We start from the raw sequence: 18,169 nt of genomic DNA on the forward strand, positions 1-18,169 counted from the left end.
ATTCCATCTCCATTCCCATTTCCGCTCTATCGAACCATTCAATGACTCTTGCTTGCTGCCTTCGCTAAACCCCGGTCTACCTTATCCATCTTCCTTTTTCTCCTCTGTATCGTCTTGCTTCCTGGACCACACGACTGTCGCCGGTACCCAGCCTCACAAGCCTGACCACCCATTTCTCCACCTGCATCGCCCAGGTGTGACCGTTTCCTGTCCTCACGTCTCCAATCACGAATCACATGCGGCCCGCGTCATATGCCTGCGACTCGAGACCATTGTGAACCTCACGCTCAACACTTTGCTGATAACCGTCCTACGCCGCAACCATGACTCCTTCATCGTCCTAGTCGACCCACTGCCATCGCTAGAGCTGTTGAACGTCCCTTGATCTCGTCGGATGCCCTGATTCCTGCATACCCTGGTCATCAACGTTGCCGGTCTACTTCTCGTCTATTCACCTACACATATCGTGGGCCTTTTGAAGCATGGATGGCTATAGGATACCTGCGATTCACCAACCAGCTCTGCACAGCTAGACAGACATCGCGTCTCTGCTCTTTGAACATCTCCTGCCGAGACCATTGACACCATGCATCAACATCCACGCCCTCCCCCCGCCTCTGCCTCCCCTGCGACCTCGGAACAGACCAACCCTACTCGCACCAACAACCCCAGAGATCGAGACGTCCAGGCTCTTCGAACAAATTCCCCCCTTACCCAGGGCTCTGGCTCCTCTGAAGACTTTGCCGCAGCACGACAAGAACAGCCTGCGGATAATACCGTCGGCCAGATGCAGAGACTCAACCAGGTCGTCCAGAACTTTCATACCAAGGCCGCCTTGATCATACTCCACTCCAGAGTCGAACTGTCACCGGCCTACTCTCAAAAGACAGACTCAAAACGGGTGAATCGGTGGTTCAACCTCGACGTGGAAGAGACGGAGGATTACAAGGATCATATCAAGAGATGGAAGACGTGCGATGTGGAAGTGAACCGGCCGGCTCCCCTGGTCATCGAGATCTTCTTGACAACCGAACCTCTGCAGCAAGGCCAACGACTCGTCATCGTCGACGAGGACGGGAAGAGATGGGATGTACAGAATTCGTTATCGGCGGCTCACGACACTCCTCATTCCAGCCAACGGCGGTCAACGGATACTAACGAGGTCCTCCTCGAACGGTGGACCATCGAACTCGGTGATGCTACCGGGCCAATACCCTTAGACTTGGCAACGCTTCTACCCCTAGTGTACAAGAAGAGCATTGTTCTGTTCCGTTCCCTTTACACCTACAGCAACTTTCTTCCCGCCTGGAAACTGGCCCGAAAGGTCGGCAAGGGCCGGGCACATATGGCATTGAAGCTGGGCTATCGCCTCGTAGACGGGTCACGCCTGAGGAATCTATCGCGTCCAGACAACCTCGGTCTGAGACTCTTCGACAGCAATTCCGAAGTCGTCTCCCTCTATGACTTCGGCTTGACCGAGTCACCTGCTGGGCCGTTTTCGGTCAAGGTAGAATATCGACAGCACTGCGACTTCCGCATTGATGATTCTGAAGAGCTACTGAGTTCAAGGTTCTTAGGAGCAGATGATGATCTGTTCAGACCATCTCTACCTGCTGATAGAAGTTCTCGGACGGAAATCGGTTCCCTACCTAACGATCGACGGCAAAATCTGTTAGAGCGACCTGAACTTGGACTTGCTTATGGCAGCTTGTCGACCTTTCATCAAGCAGGAATTGGCACGGGCACCAGTCCAATATCTGCATTGCGCAACGCCCAGGATTTCAACGCGAGCTCGCCTCCTACACCCGAAGCATCCAGGCCAATGCACAACAACACAGCCTCCCAAAGTTCACGCAACTCTTTGCGTGCCGTGGCAGCCACCCGAAGAAGCTCTTTCTCGGTACAACCTTTCAAGACCCCAACTCTTTCAGCTTCACCATTGGGATCGTCTCCCCTTGCATCGTCACCACGGACGCATGTTGTCAGAGCACCTACTCTGGGGTCTCTTACAGAAGAGGGTATCACCACCACTAGTGCCGCAGCTACTGGTCGACGAACCGGCTCGCTTGTTTCGGAACACGCCGTTGCATACTCGGCATCGAGCTCACCGAAACCTGCTCCAACGAGGTACAGCAGCAGCTTCAGCCATCGACGTGGCCGATTGTCCTCTGGCGGCACCACTGTCCGCACAGACGACGATCAGAACAGCAGTGGGAGGGCCAGTGCTGCATCTTCTGCTCAGCCCGGGTCAGGACTCATAACGGAGGCAACCCCAGGCGGTGGAAGTTCGGGCTCTGTAGTTGAAGATGATGGCGAGAACATCTCCGACTTCCTGAAGATGTTGGAGCTACAGAAAGATCTGCTGGGCTCTGTGTCGTCATCCGCTGCGGAGGCAAATACAAGACGGACTGCTGCAGCGTTGAACCGCTTCCACAGGTTACGAGACTCCAACACAGCATTGTCTGAATCCATCTCCTCATCCATGATGCTCCAGAGGTCGTCGGCATCTTCGAGTAGGCAACTGTCTGGTGTTCCGCCCATGGTAGGCCCCACTTCAGTCTCTACGTCTTCGTCCCCTGGGAAGCCGATCTCACCTCACACGCCTCATACTCCGTTCGCGCCTTCTAGGCTTAGTGCTGCCTATAGCCATGACGACACGGACCCGACCCACCTCACTGTCGAGGAGGCTCCTTCACCTTCCGATGCCGCGACGGAAGAGACCGCGCAGGCTCGCTCGACTGCCAATGTTCCTGCTATTGACATTCCCAACTCCCCTCGACCATTTCTACAAGGCTACCAGCGTTCGAGCTCGGCGCAGCGTCGACCTCTGAGCTCTGATGAGGACATCGCCGACTTGTACGGCATGCGAAGCCACAGCATGGGGGCTGACCGGAGAGACAACCGGCGAGACCCTGGTCGTCAAGAACCGGGTGACGACTCGGCCAGTGTCGATCCTCGGCCACGACAGAATTCGAGAGCCTTTGACAGGGGTCCGCAGGTTCATCGACACTCTGGGCTAGCCACAGTAGTCACTGATGGCGGTCCTTCGGAGCCTACGTCCAACCGCTCCTCTGCGACTGCGCATCGTCCTCGTGGTTCTCGCGGCGGCCTTGTTAGACCAATTCCAGCTGCGCATGGGTCTGGATCAAGCTTCAGCGGGACTGCGGGCAGCGCTGAACAGGTCGACAGTAGTACAAGTGGTTCGTGGGGCCGAGGCGGAAGACGAAGTGGAAGCCGACCAGAAAACAAGTTTGACGAAGACGAATTTCTTCCTTTTGCGATGGAGAGGAGCGATTTCAATACTGCCAGCAGGCCAGAGCCATCGGGTGCCAGCGAGAGATGAAATTTCAAAATTTCTTCATGCCAAATATTACGATGACGACCTTGATACCTTGACATTATCCAGTATACGGGCATAGAGCGACTCCGGTGATGGCTCTGCGATTTTTCTTTGCAACGGCGTTTCTGCGGGGATTGCAATTCCATGATGACTGTTGATTTATACCTGTCGAGACTTTGGATGAAGGGAATTTTAAGTCGTGGCAAGCTATTTAAGCGTTTCAGTGGGGAAATGATCCTAGGTTTGGATGAAGCCATTGACGAGGTGGTGCTTGCATCTCAATGAAAGGTCTCTGATTTGGTGAGAGGCAACGGCCCCGTGCCGCATTGTGATTGATCGAGCTGATAAGGCTATCCCTGACCGGGTTGGAGCTGAGGCGTACGGGTGGCTTTCTCGCATCTCATCTCTCTCGATTCCTTCGGGCTGTAGTTTGCTTGATCTGGACGGTCTATGGGGAGGAAGTCGGTTTACACGGTACCAGGACGTTATAAGATGGGGTGTCGGTGTGATATACTATTTGTGCGTGTAGGTAATATGTCAAGGCAAGGATGGAAAGACAATGACCTAGTACACAAAGCACAGGGGGCTCCTCTGTTGGGCAAACGGATGATGGGCCACAGCAAGAGTGAATTGGACTGGCTTAGACTGTGATAGTATAGCAAGCGATGGAATTCGATCTGATTTCTTTACCCACGGCGGTGTGTCCTCGGTCGACTCTTCACTGCTTTGAAGGTGCAAAGCAGTCATTCTTCTTGTAGACGAGTAGATGCATTTGACTTTCAGTATGAGTAATAGTACTCGTAGAAGGGAGGGAGCACTAAGTAAAACCACCTGGATATGGGATATAAAAGAATGGATGATGAGAATCCTCTCTAGAGCCCAAACATTTGACTGAGTGCAATACGAATACGAATACTAGTTAGTCATCTACTCGTACAGTATGAAAATCCTGGAGACGGTACTTGGGCGACCGGGGGTTGGTACTTTAGACTCCCTGATTTCTATTTTTGTTCTCTCCTCGCTTGGGTGGCTTAAAACAACCCCCCCTGTATAGCCTCGTATGAGCCTCGTTCACTCCGCCTCTCTGTCCGCTGTGGTCCTCTGTATGTTTCTCTTTTGTCACTCTGTTTTCAGCGCCTCGACTTTAGGCCATTCATTCACACACACACACTCTCTCTCCCCCTCAGTGTCGCAGCCAGAGTCATTTGTGTTGCTTTCTTTCTTTCTTTCTTCGTCTCCTCTGAATCAACATCTGTCTGTCGTCTCTCCATTCCAAAATCGATCAGTCGCTACGTTAAACGTCTCAGAAACGTCTATCCGAGGTCCCTTCTGGCATAGTGGCACCGAAACTCAGCAAGTACACACACTTGCTCTCACAGACACACACGATATCTCCCTCCACTACGGAGTACGCGCGTGCGTGACGCGGACCAGCAGAGTGTCTGAGCTTCTTTACTCCGTACTTGGTACTACGGGTACCAAGATCTTTCCCCGGTTACACAGCGCCCCCCGAGACATACGAATCCAAATATCATTCCCCCGATCCCAGCTTCAACGTTCTACCTCCTTTCCTCCATAATGCCAACGACCAAAATGCGCAGTCGACCGCAAGTCTATCCCAGACTTGCATTCCACGTCATTCGAGGCATTGCCTTCATCAGCGCCTCGGTCGTTTCCGGCATATTGATTTACTTTTGCCTCCAACTCAAGCACGATGGATTCAAGTTACCGTGGACATTTATTGTGGTACGTTTCCTCTCTCTTTGCCCTGCCTTGCCTTGCCGAGGGCTCTCCTCCTTTCTGCTCTTTCTCCCTTGGACTTCCAATCTTCTACCGATGTGCCGTGCAAACAACCACTAACGTGTCATGGTCCCGTCAAATAGATCCTCCTATCTTCTCTCCTCTCCCTCCTGGCCCTACTGGTCACCTCTCTCGTCTATGCCTTCGCCTTCCTCAACCCCCTTCTCAACCTCATCTCCAACAGTTCGATCCTGCTGGTGTGGACCGTCGGCATCGCGCTGCTCACATACAACATGTACGGCACGCTGGGGCACTCGTGTTCCCGGGCGAACTGGGCCAACGACGACGGCATGATGATCTGTCGCACCTACAAGGCCTTTTACTCGTTCAACATTTTCGGCTGGCTCGCGCAGGTCGCGCTGATCGTCCTCGACGTGAGGAGTCGGAGGAAGCAGACCGCTCTGGGCAGGTACAATAAGATGATGGCGGAGGGCGCCGCCGCGGCCGACGACAAAGACGTCGTGAGATTGAACCACTTGGACCCTTATTCTTATGGATCGGGGACGGGGACGGGGACGGGAACGGGGGCGGATGCAAGAGCTGGCTCTACGGCAGGCACAGAAACGCAACCGCAATATGACCAGTCGCAGACGCAACCGTTGTACCATTCACATTCACATTCTCAGAGCGAAGACGACGTCCCCTACGGTGTCACCGATTACTCGGCTTCGAGACAAATGTACAGACCTGCCCAGGCTCGCGCCCCGGCACCGACGTACTCGAGCTCTGCTTACGGTGGGTATGATAATTCAGGGTACGGTCACGGACAGGGACAAATAAGGATGGATCAGTTTAGTGGCGGCGGCGGTGGTGGCGGTGGTGGTGGTGGACGACAGTACGACCATTTCAATGCTCAAAGTTATTCAAACGGTGGATATGGATATGGACCGCAACGATGAAAAGACAAAAAAACATATTGTGACGGGAAAAAAACCCTCCTGGGAAAGAAACAAAAATAAATCAGATCGTACCATCCTGCACTGCATTGCATGGGATGGGGTGGGATGAGATGAGCAATGTGAAGGAAAAAAGTCATGAAATGAGCTGACTACCTTACCTACCTATCCCACTATTGGTAGGGACACATCGGATATCAACATCACGAAAAGGGCGTTTGGACTATGAGATACCAGGCGGGCACTGCGCGTGACCCACTTCACATCATGGCACATCATGGCATAGCATAGCATGGCATAGCACAGCGAAGGCATCGGCGTTGGCATTGGTATCAAAATGAATGAAATAGTCAATCACGTATGATAAAACTTCCCTCTCACACATGAAACGTGACACTAACTGATTTGCGCTTTGCACTTCTGCACCTTTTGCCTTCCCATCCTCGGGCTCACTGGAGTATAGTAAGAAGGTACTGTACGTACTGTGGCTAGGTAAATACGTGGGTAGGGAGGTAGATATCTAGAATAGGCAGGATACCTTCTGTACCGTGCAAGTACGGAGCAGGTGGGTAGATACATAGGTAGGTATGTGCCATTGACTTTGTGAATACTCAGCAAGACAACGTGATGACCCGTCACCCGTCACCCGTCAACGCAGTGGACTCTCTCTTGTGATCCCATTCCCTGGCACAAACGACGATATTCCCGCCACTGACATCTTTAAAGGTCCTCCCCCCGCTGCGCCGGGTGCTCCTGCTCCTGCTCCTCCACCCCCTCCTCCGCCACTTCCAGAACCACTTCCACCTCCAGATCCGCCGGTTTTGACCGAGGGCGGTGAAGTAGGTGACGAAAAGGACATGAGGTCAGGAGTATTTCTCCCACTGGGCACCGCGCTATTCGCTGCCCCTGTCCCGTTTCCATTACCATTCCCATTCCCATTGGCGTCAGGAAACAAAAAAGTCCCTCCGATACTTCGCGGCGGTGGCTTCCATCCATACTTCGTGCCCCTGCGGTAGATGTCGTCAATCATTTGCTCCACAATCCCCGCGTCCTCGTATTCCTGGAACTTGCGCCACAGTCGCAAGGCCATCCGGGCGTCTTCGATACTGTCGTGGCCGTCGGCGTGGGTGTCGTCCACGACGTCCTCTTGAATGTACTCTCTAAACACTGCCCATGCCAGGTACCGCAGGGAAAAGCGCCGGTTCTTGCCCGGCGCAAGGTACAAGTATTGCGTGTCGACCGTCTGCGATTTGGGCACGTGTATGTTTGCCTTGCGGAAATCCGACGCCAGCCCGTGCCCGACAAACACGCAGCCAAGGTTGAGCAGGATCCAAAGCTTCTTGTACGCCACCTTGAGCGGGACGAGGTTGTGTTGGGATACCTGCGGATCGAGATCGCCTGGTCGAATACCAGAATATTGTGTCTTATAATCCACGATCGGCTCGTAAATAGTTATATAGTCGTCAATGAACGGGACGCCTTCTTCCTCGCCCTGGCCGCGCAAAACACTCACGCGCGCGAGCCCCGATTTAGCTGGTCGGATCGTCTCCTGCGTGCCGTCCGCCTTGACGTTGATCTCGGCTTGTTCCAACTCGACAAACTCCGTGTCCAGTGCGATGGGAGTTCCTGCCTGGGGATGTTCTTCGGGCGTCAAGATCTTGCATTCTTCTTTGGGATATCGGCCATTGATGCTGTAATGCTGGTAGAGTAGAGTTGTGTCGAGGTTGTCTTTCCACGTCTGATCGATCTTGCCATGTGCACTCTTGACCTGGTAAGCGATCACGCTTGGCATCTTCCAGTTCTGATTGAAGTGCAGCGCCTCTCTAGGGTCGACCGGCGTCACCAAAAAGTCGTTGAAGAGATGCCAATTGGGGAATACTTTGTGGTTGTGGGATGTGTCTAGTGTTGGGTTGGACACCTCGACATTGACCATGCTGACGAGATGCGGTACAGATCTTTCACTAGAGTCGATCTCGGCCACGAAGCCGACCAGCTCATACACCACCAAATTCGGCGACTTGTTGCGTATGTGTAGTGCGAGATCTGACCCTTCAAAAACATAAACGACTCTGTCTTGGACTATGATACCGATTTCCGATGGTAGCCAGCCCGGTGTTTCCCAAAGCGTACGGACTGCGCCATTGTTACCAAGAGCCGTATTGATTATGAGCGCTGATGGTAGCTGACGGACTGTCTTTCTTATAGCCAATTGTTGATATCTCCGACATCTGCTGCACCAGCCGCGGTTCTTGGCCTCTCGTTCGATCGTGGTCTTAAGGAGCGAAGAAAATCTGAGATACCTCATCGGGTGCTTTGGGTCAATTTGAGGATACGTCAGGTCTTGAACGTACGTGCTTGCAGGTTTGGTAGTCTCATTGTTGCAAAACATGCAACGAATGACTTCGAAGGCGTTACTTGCAAGAATATCGTCGATGCCTGTACTACTCCCTGCCATAGTCATATAGTCGTGGGCGACTTGCTTGAGAAAGAATCGATTGACGGCTTGGATCGTAGTGGACAAGCTGTTTCCATTGGCCAGAGCGAGATGTTCAAAAAGGCTGAGATTTGCCGCCTCTCTAGAAGCTCCAAAAGCCCGGAGCAAATTTGTCGCCTGGCAATTCTGGCCTTTGGCCTTTTCCAGCATATCAAATAGGAAGCCAAGCTCACAGAGGAGACAATTACCGGCGACACATGAGGTGGCTGCATGCTGTATAGCAACGTTGCGGACTAGGGGGATGAAGCGATATAGTTGTAGGAGTGAGTTGATAAAAGAATTGGAGATATGTGTTTCCAAGCCAGAGTAGGGAGTCTTGTTGTAGAATCGAAAGTCGAAATCGTCGACACCAAATCTACTGTATTTGATCTCGACGTTGCTATATTTTAGCATACGTTCCTCGTCAGTTTGAGCTCGCCCGCTTAGCGACACTCCTGCCAAAGCTTCGGCAGCATCAGACAGTTTGCTACCCGGGCCATCCGAGCTACCTTCCTTGGCTTTCTCGCTCAAGAATTTTGGAACTGCAATGGTGGCAGGTGCATGACTCGCTCTGGTGTCTGCGACTTGATGACGCAGCAATTTACGGGGGTTGATGTTTGGGGCATAGTGTCCCATTTCGGCGGGTTGCAGGTGAAAAAGAAGTGAAGGCTCTACCGGCGCCGGAGGGGATCCAACCTCGAATACCAGATGGCTAGGCCAAGCAGAAAGTAGGGGCTCGGTATAGTACGGCATACCGACAGCATTCAGTGGTGAGTCACCCCAATCAACATGGGGAGTTTGTTGAGGAACTGGGTCGGCGAACTCAGTCTTCTGGCTTATGTTGTTGAACCTGACTTTAGATGGAGAACCCCAGAGATATAACAGACCGTTGGTGTCGGTGATCACAACAGCATCGCCAGAAGAGGCAATTTCCATCCCAAGCATGAATTGGACGTTCGCTTGTTTGAGCATAACGTTGACTGGGTTCATCAGATCCACCACCTGCATTTGGCCTGTTTGCGACGCGACGAAACCAGTCGTTTGTAGTTTCGGATGCAAACGCACGTATGCGGCGCCTGCATGGAATGGAATTGGTGGAAGGGAGGTCAACATCTTCAGATCATAGACATTGGCCAGGGGGTCGACAATGGGCACACCCAATTGACGAACCGAGAAGCCACATGTGACCAAAAAATCGTTACGAGCATCCATATCATTGATGGCAGTCGAATGGGCTTTCCATTTCTTGATGACCGAATAGTCTGACAGGCTGAGGATGTGCACGTTACCGTCGTCAGTGGCAGCGCACACGTGTCGGCATTTCTTCATCAGGGTGTATTTGGCTTCGGAGGGATGTTCGGAGACAATTTGTCCTTTCTCGACATCGATGATGAAAAAGGTACTTTGGGATCCAGCGACCAGTATATGGTTGTTTGTGGCAGTTAAAGTCATACATCGTAAATTGGTCATCTGCCGATGTGAGATGTGCCATTGTGTCAAGCCTCTTCGGGTTATGAAGTGCACACTTGAGGCTGATAAAGATAAGATACCCTTTTCGTGTACTAATAGTTGTTTGACTGGGCCTTCGCCCAAATGAGCTTTGACCGATACATATCTTTGGAGGTCCCGGCCATAGAATGATGTTACCCGTCCCTAACGAGAGGCAGCATGAGTGGACATCTCCAGCAAATCATCACGCATCAGAACACAGGGCTACATACCTGATCATTGCCCACCCATACTAATTCTTGGAGGTCGTCAAAAGCGACTGCACTGGCAGGGGTAGGAATTGCATGCAGTCCCGACGACGGCACCGCGATGCGAGTGATTTCATCCCAGTCAGCCTCCATGGGCGCGTGAGTGGTCTGGACGCTGTGTTCTTTCTCATGGATCTGGAGGGCGGAGCATTGTGAGGAGGCTATTGATAGAAAATCCAACGACAAACGGTCGTGTCTAGAGATTACTTAAGTTTATCTGTGGTTGAGAACGACGTTGAGATTGATGTCAATAGTAGCTGAGGTTGTGGCTTCTGCTATTGATTCAGCCCCGCCATCTATTGGCCGCGCTGCACTTCCTCCAGTTTCTACCTGCGACAAGACTGATGATTGTCCTTCTTCATCACGTCGACCGTTTGCTGTGAGCCGTAAAATGTTGTATGCATGAGCTGATGTTGTATTCCCTGCTAACGTCTGAAGCATCTTCCCTGCTGGCCTCCGGAACTTTCCCACCCAGACGTAGTGACAACACGAGCCTGATCCAATTGTGTGCCACGCCATCCAGCTGTGCCTGGATTTCCATTTACCTGAATCGCATTTTACCATTGTGTTCCTCTCTCCCGACGCCTCTCACAAGTCCTGGACAGGTGCAAAACCTGTGCGTGTAATCCGACCTGTGTCTCGCGAAACGGTATTTCCTTTCACAACACAACACAATGGCGAGCTACGAAAGTGAGAATGAATGTTCCATCATCAATATTGAGTAGTGGGCTAACTTTGAATAGCTGAACATGCTACGGACGCCCCCCGACAAGAGCAAACCCAGCCTCGCAGACCAGATATGTCCTCATTCCTAAGCCATCTTTCTGAGATCAGCCAGCCGGACAGCCGTCACAGGCCCGATGCGGTTCCTGTGCCAGCAGATGTTTCTGCGCTTTATCGCTCCCTCGCAGAAGCCTTCCAAGTAATGCAAAGAGACAATGATAATGCCGACTCGGACCTGCTCAGCAACCTCATAGACTCATTGATGGGCTCGGCAGAACATCCTCCTAGAGAGGTGAAAGGCGTGGACGAAGAGTACATTGCGGCTTTAGAGCGTGTCAATATCAAGAAAGTCAAGAAGGACGCAGACTGTCCTATCTGTGGAAATCCTTTCACTGAAGATCCGCATCCACTACTAGTGAGGCTACCGTGCCATCCCACTCATATCTTTGACCTCGAATGCGTCAGACCTTGGCTTTTGCTTAACGGGACATGTCCCTTGGATAGAGCAGACCTAGCGCAGCGGGAAAGGGATCGGAAGCAGAAACTGCTGGATGATATCAAGAAAAATGCTGCTCCCGAGGATGATGAAGAAGAATGGGATGGGCTGTATGGGTGACGAAAGACATCACAGCCGACTTGAGAACCATGGGTGCAACACCACCGACTCGTATTCCTTCGCCATTGGCTCAATCAATCGACAGGTCTACGAAAAACGTGACGTACTAGGCCAGCAACAGAAGATGGTGTGATGGGAGCTCCCCCGAAGCTCAGTCGTACGAATTCGAGTACCCATATGCAGGTGCTGGATCGAATGGGCATCGGTGTGGTTGCATTCCAGATTCCTCGCCTCCTCTAGAGACGCGGCATAGCCAGATCACTCGCGATGAATCAAAAGTGCGACACCCTCGCAAGACAGTTGACGACTCTCTTTGCTCTTACACACCTTCCGGCCTAGTCCCAGATTTCGAAGGATCCCTCGGCTAACAAGAATACAGAGAGGCTGTCAGTATCAGACACTATTAGGTCGTCCTCCAAAAAAAATCCCCTCTTGCGATTGCTCATCTTGCTTGTCATCATCAAAGCTCTCCCTCAGCAAATCTTGACTAAATCGTCTTCTTGGTCAAACCTTGTCATTCGAAGCTGAAAATAGCCAGTGCTACATCAGCCGTGACGAAGTAGAGCTGCAAGCATGGGAGTGTCAAGTTCCCACAACATGAAAATTTGACGTTCGTCGGAAGTAGGTCTCCGTTTGAACGAAAACTCAACGCAAAGGCCCCTGATCTGCGGGAACGCGGTACAGAGCCAACATCCTTCGGAATGCCATATTCTCGACACAGCACTGTTGCGCAGTATACAAACTGGTCCCCACAGATCTTGGTCGCTATGTAATTGGGAGGGCTAGTAGTCTATCTTTGTGCGTTCATGGTGGATTTCGACGTCTTGGTAACACTGGCGATTGCACGGAGGATCCCTGTATGTCACATCAAGCTTAAAGTTCTTCATCTACCGCTCTGGGCTGTAGTGCAGGTTGCGTTATCGGCGAGGCCTAACCTTTTTTGCCAACGTAGTGCTGTTGTGCGGGGTGGTCTCAGGGCATTACCTGGGTTTGCTCCCTCGCCAGGTTGAATCTCAGGCTTGACGGGAACTTGACAGCAGTATCCGTCGACTTGTGGTGGTCGACAAGTCGACATGGAACGCTACGCCTGTCTAAACATACCTCACGAGCTTTACCGGATTGACTATCCTGGATCTCAAACGACGTTTACTTCCGAAAAAGGTTTCAAGGCTACCGACACCGAAAGAACTTTTGGGGCAGACGATCTGCACGATTTCAAGCAAGCTCTCGAAAGTCAGTTCAAATGGTCTTGCCGAGACCCGGTTCCCTTTATTTCTCTCTTCTCCGATCAAGAGCACGCTGAAAATTGGGGTCGGAAGGAACCCTGGCGCGGAAACCGTGGGCCGGATGGCAGTTGGGCACTTTACGTGATTAATGCTATCGAACTAAAGGAGACCACTCCCATCTTCAAATTGAGCAGCTTGGTGCAGATGCTAAAATTGGTCATTCCGGATGGGGCCCAACAGCACATCCAAGGAGCTTATCTGTGTCTCCATCGTGTTCCTCAAGCAGCCATCATTAACAAGAGAACACCAGGAGAAATAGAGACAGGCAAGTGCCTTGGCGCAGGGGATACGACGTGCGTCTCACTGATCGCAGATCGAGAATCCCGAAGAGCTAGGCGCTTGGAAGAACCGGACAGATACGACTATCTTGGTGACTGCGGTGATAGCGACAGTGATCGTGAGATGTTACAGGAGAACTACAACTCAATTTTTGATAGGAATATTGAAGACGCTTGGTTTAGCCGCGACTGAGGCAAACCGGAACTTCTACGAAAATCCATCTTGTTGATAAAGCTGACCCGCGAGCTTTAAGAGAATCAGTTTTGGACCCCTTTGTCGGTTCCAAGGCTTTTTTAGTTAATCATTTCGGACATTGATAAAGTAAATTACTGTTGAACTGACGAGCTGCCAGGGCCAGAACACATTCCTTCGTAATATTCAAGCAACCTTCTCTTGCTCCAATTGCGGTTTCTTATGTGTGGGCACTTTCCATTTCGGAAGCCTGCTGTCGCTCCAGGTATGCTTTACGCAATTGACTGACAGCGGATAAGCATCCAAGCATGGCGATATGACTATGTAGGTAGCTCGCATAAGTTCTTCTAGCTTCTCTTCGCAATCTAATACAATATTAGAAGACTATTTATGCAAGTTGCCAGAGCCTCAACGCCCCAGCCTTCCCTGAAAACCAATGGTGAATCCATTGTGATATGATGTTAATGAGAGCTTTCCCCAAAGCAAAAAGTCCGTACATGGCTGCGCCGACCACGCCGAGAAATACGCCGAGAAATACAACTGCAGCGCAGATTCCGAGGTGTGGGGGTCTGTCTTCTGAAGTAGGAGATGTTGGACGCCTAGATGGTGATGTGGGAAAATGTGACATTCGATCCTGCGATGCGAATGTGTTATAACTAGATCCGCTTCGAGCAGGAACGATAAAGGTCCGCTGAGGGGGTTGTAGGGGGCTCTGTAGTAGGGGCCTTCCGTGCTCTGTCATCATATTATATTGGCGAAGGGGTTGAGGGGGCATCAGGCTCGTATTCTCGACGTTGACGCGGTTGTGAGAGTAGTCGTGCGCACCTAGTAAGGAGTCACGCTGAACTGATGGATGTATATTTACAACCCATGGAAGCCCTGGTGGCTCAATGTACCGTGGGCCTCTGCGTGGCTGTCTTTGGGCAACACTGATATCCGCGCTTGGAGGCTTCGCTGGTGCATAGGTCATCAGAAGGTTGTAGGAGTGAGCCGTCATTTTGCGGGTCCCGTGGGGACGAAGAGCCCGAAGGCTACAGACTCTCACTTGCTCTACCTTAACGTAGCTATCCTTGTGTAGGGGTTCACCCTCCATTTTAAGCAAGGCTCCAGAATCGGGATGTGGTGGACTTGGAGAGATAGGTAAATGCTGCATTCGCACGGTTCTGTTCGTCGCATGTCGAACGTGAAGTGGAACCCCGTTAAAAGATGTTATCTATGAGCGTTTAGCCGCAACCCGGTCAAGAGAAACCATATGCACTAACAAGGAAAATGGTTGCCTTTGCTCCAACCTCTTCCGTCCAGAGCAAAACGGCAGGGTGATCGTAACAGCCGGCTGGTAGCTCCGCTACAGCCTCAACATCGTCAGCAAAGCCGTATTTCGGTTTCAACCAGAAGATGCTCCCTGGTTCATAAGGATACATCGCTTGGAAATCCTGCAGAAAGGTGCCTGGGTCGTGATTGCCGCAGTCCACTCATAGTGATAGGTAGTAAAGGCCATTTCAAAATGAGGGCGCATTTCGCATCGATGGGAGGGGAATTGAGGTCACGTGTAAGAATCAAGGCAGGGATTGCTCCTCCACTCCAAGCTTGAAGAGGGTGCCTGACATCCTGAACGGCGAGGTTACAAGAGGGCAGAAAATATGGCCCATGATGAATTCCGTGTGATGCAGTGGAACGAGCAGCGAACATACTGGTGAGTGGCGAGAGTCCCCTTTCCTCACGGGCATGAAAACATAACAGGAAGATGGACGAGGTAAAATGCATGACTCTGGAGTAGAAGTTTGATGCTGGTACTGGAGTGTTAGTTAGCTTCTCATTATCCATTCCCTGGGCACGATTTTATCGGGTTCGGAATAGCAAGGCAATTCTGAGCGGGAATAGCTTCGTTTGTAGGTAGCATCATCTAGATCGCGACGCCTGGAGATATGCTCTTTATCCTCAGTATAGGCGTCTTCATCGGGAAGATCGCCGACAATGATCACTTTCTCCTCGCTTGCAATGCTGACCACGAGTAGCTGGGAAGTTCAAGGTGTGCTCTCCACATCGATTCTTGGAGAAACATGCAGAGAGTTGAAAAAAAGGGAAGCCGGGTTCGAGAATGGCTGTACACTACCTCATACTTGATCTTTGTGCAGGAGAGGTGAGACATGCCTCAAGTAAATGAGGAGCCACTTTCCCCCTCCCCCCTCCCACCATACAGTGAACAAATCAACAACGAAATGGCTCGATTAGCGACTCTCTCGGACCGACGTTGCTGTGGAGTGCATGTCAACCGCGCATGAGTGCGTGAAAAAGCTGCTTTCGTTCCTTGGAGATTAGGGCAGGCAGGGCATCACAAGGGCGGCTCACGATGTACTCAAGGATGTAGTTCACCGATCAACGAGGCAGAAACACGATGATTCGGTTGGTCTTTCCGCTGCTCCGCGGAACCATGCCCTTATGTGTGCTGCGTTGATAGGTTGATGACCTCGGATCAGAAGACCCTTCCGAAACGCGGGAGTCGTAACAGCGGGTGACGATGCAGGATGATGGTGTGTGGACATGCCCAATGCCGTGCGTAAGCCCAGTCACGGCAGGCAGTGGAGAGGAGAGGGAGGAGACGCACGAATTTGCCGGCATAATGTCCTCATGGCAGAGACATATCATTCGTAAGATTTCTCGGTTCTGTGGGTGAAGAGACGGGACGAGCATGTCTTTGTAGGGTACCAATGTTCACCAGGTGTATGTGTTTGAAGGGTTGACTTTGTACGGCGCCCGTGCATACGAGGTCCCTCGTGGACTCGTACTCTTGCCCAGCCAAAAGACGCCATGACGTGTGAGGCTAAATTTAGAAGCCACTAACTATATACTGTACTGCTGCGGCGAAGCAGAAACACCATGCGCGTCCACCACACGGATACCCGTACTCTGTACCATATCCTCGGTGCACAAAAACGTTTCCTTCTTTTCCTCAATGCTGATCCGCACACATCGCCCTCTGAATACGATGCTTCATCACCAATCACCTCGTCCTCAAGCCCAATCCTTTCGCTCTACTCAGCATCGCATCCACCCTCATCACTGTAAAAGGCATGCGGAGTATGCCGTCAGCACCACAAGTTCATCCCCCATAAGCAAGCCGCAGTGTGGAGGCTGGACACACACCGTCAACCCCACCTGACAAGAACTTTTTTCTGACCTTTGTGCCTGGATCCTGCCTCCAGGATGACGACTACTCGCTCACCGTTGCAGTGCTGGTTGTTAAGCTCTCATGCATGTCTCAACACGACACACCACACTCGTAGAGCCTCTGTCTCTGCGAGGCTCAGAGGATCCGCATTGCCACGTTAAGGCCCACCTTGACCACCAAAGAAACCAAGCTTCGCCCCCGCAAGACTGATATTTCCAGTCTCTTCTTACATGATGGTAATTGCACATCTGATACTGCCTAGGGCCTAGGTATGCAGATACATGGCGGTGCCCAAACCTTGCCTGCCTCTGCCTGTCAACTACAAGCACGTAAGACAACTTGTGGCTGGGGTGGATTCATCTCCATCGAATTGCTCGTTCAGATCCAATTGTTCGTCTTGATGCGAAAGACTGAATACACCTTTCACAATTCTGCTTGCTCCCGAATTTTCCGGTGGCCGACTACCATCGGTCGCCACGTTGGCTCTTCTGTGGCGAAGGAGGAAGGGTCAGTAAAGGACCCAGCCGTCGAAGGTAAATTCTGTCTCGGCTGACTCGAGACTAGCTCCCAGTCATCCTCGTAGGATGCATCCGACACTTCCTGCTTTGCTCTCCGCCTCACCCACCTCACTCTTCTCAGGCTCTCAGTAAGTCGATGCCTGGGATTTTCTAAATATATGATTTAATATTCAAATGACGAGCTAAAGCAGGACAATCAGCCTGGCCCCGGAGGCGCAAAGCTTCGCCTGTGCCCGGAGCTGATCGTGGTGGGTGGCGTCTGACAAGGGTTTCTTTTTCTGGAAAAGAGACAAAACCCTAGCCTCACCAGCCCAGCCAACAAAGCCTCCACCGATCAGGACGATCCTACAGGCCTCCAAAGCTATACTGAACCTTGTCAAGCCGGATGATCGATCTTGACTGGGGGATACTCGTACGAATTTTAGCGTCATGGTCCACTCAGGCGGAGTATGTCCCACACTCTCCAGTAAGCCCAATGCAGCCTGAATGAACCACTTCGATGCCTCATGTGCCGGCTGAGCCAGATGCTATGCCGATGACGATACAAGCATGATCAGATCGGAGGTATAATAAGGTGAGAGCGCGTCCGGTCTGATCAGGCTCTCTTCTCATCAAGACCACACTACTCATTCGCTCTTCCACAATAGTCCTCTATTTTCCTTTTTGTTGAATTCACATTCGCTATATTGCCGCACAACATGGCAAGCAAGTCCCTCGTTCTTCTCTCGGCCATTGCGCCAGCCCTTGGTGCTGTCCTTCCTCGAGGTCAAGTGTCCCAGGCTAGTAGCCAAACCTGGGGTGACTGGGGTTCGTCGACGACTGTGCCCACGACGACTGTCCCAACGACCACTACCACAACGCAACCGACGACTTCTCAATGGAATGATTGGACCACGACTACCACCACTCAGCCAACTACTCAGCCCGCCACCACCACCACCTCGGCTTCGCAGTGGAATGACTGGACTACCACCACAACTACTCAACCAACTACTCAGCAAACCACCACCACATCGGCTTCGCAATGGAACGACTGGACTACCACCACAACAGTCAAGCCCAGCACCACAACCACCACCACACCTGCTTGGGGTGACTGGACCACCACCACCACACCAGT

The 18,169-nt window shown here is 51.8% G+C and overlaps 5 protein-coding genes across 5 annotated transcripts; 4 read left to right on the forward strand and 1 right to left on the reverse strand.

Annotated features, from left to right (window-relative positions):
• Window positions 1-586: 586 nt before the first annotated feature.
• PV08_07495 (uncharacterized protein) lies at window positions 587-3,343 on the forward strand (the record flags this gene model as incomplete). Its single annotated transcript, XM_016381825.1, has 1 exon — window positions 587-3,343. The coding sequence occupies one exon, from the start codon at window positions 587-589 to the stop codon at window positions 3,341-3,343; it is 2,757 nt and encodes a 918-aa protein (XP_016234927.1).
• A 1,575-nt stretch (window positions 3,344-4,918) lies between these two features.
• PV08_07496 (uncharacterized protein) lies at window positions 4,919-6,039 on the forward strand (the record flags this gene model as incomplete). The annotated part of the gene is made up of 2 exons (XM_016381826.1): window positions 4,919-5,086; window positions 5,224-6,039. The coding sequence occupies 2 exons, from the start codon at window positions 4,919-4,921 to the stop codon at window positions 6,037-6,039; spliced, it is 984 nt and encodes a 327-aa protein (XP_016234928.1).
• Window positions 6,040-6,685: 646 nt separating this feature from the next.
• Window positions 6,686-10,359, reverse strand: PV08_07497 (uncharacterized protein; the record flags this gene model as incomplete). Its single annotated transcript, XM_016381827.1, has 2 exons — window positions 6,686-10,162; window positions 10,231-10,359. The coding sequence occupies 2 exons, from the start codon at window positions 10,357-10,359 to the stop codon at window positions 6,686-6,688; spliced, it is 3,606 nt and encodes a 1,201-aa protein (XP_016234929.1).
• A 581-nt stretch (window positions 10,360-10,940) lies between these two features.
• Window positions 10,941-11,605, forward strand: PV08_07498 (uncharacterized protein; the record flags this gene model as incomplete). The annotated part of the gene is made up of 2 exons (XM_016381828.1): window positions 10,941-10,956; window positions 11,010-11,605. The coding sequence occupies 2 exons, from the start codon at window positions 10,941-10,943 to the stop codon at window positions 11,603-11,605; spliced, it is 612 nt and encodes a 203-aa protein (XP_016234930.1).
• A 1,073-nt stretch (window positions 11,606-12,678) lies between these two features.
• PV08_07499 (uncharacterized protein) lies at window positions 12,679-13,362 on the forward strand (the record flags this gene model as incomplete). The annotated part of the gene is made up of 1 exon (XM_016381829.1): window positions 12,679-13,362. The coding sequence occupies one exon, from the start codon at window positions 12,679-12,681 to the stop codon at window positions 13,360-13,362; it is 684 nt and encodes a 227-aa protein (XP_016234931.1).
• Window positions 13,363-18,169: the final 4,807 nt, after the last annotated feature.

The sequence above is a fragment of the Exophiala spinifera genome, assembly GCF_000836115.1.
Source record: "Exophiala spinifera strain CBS 89968 unplaced genomic scaffold supercont1.5, whole genome shotgun sequence".
NCBI classification, from domain to species: Eukaryota; Fungi; Ascomycota; class Eurotiomycetes; order Chaetothyriales; family Herpotrichiellaceae; genus Exophiala; species Exophiala spinifera.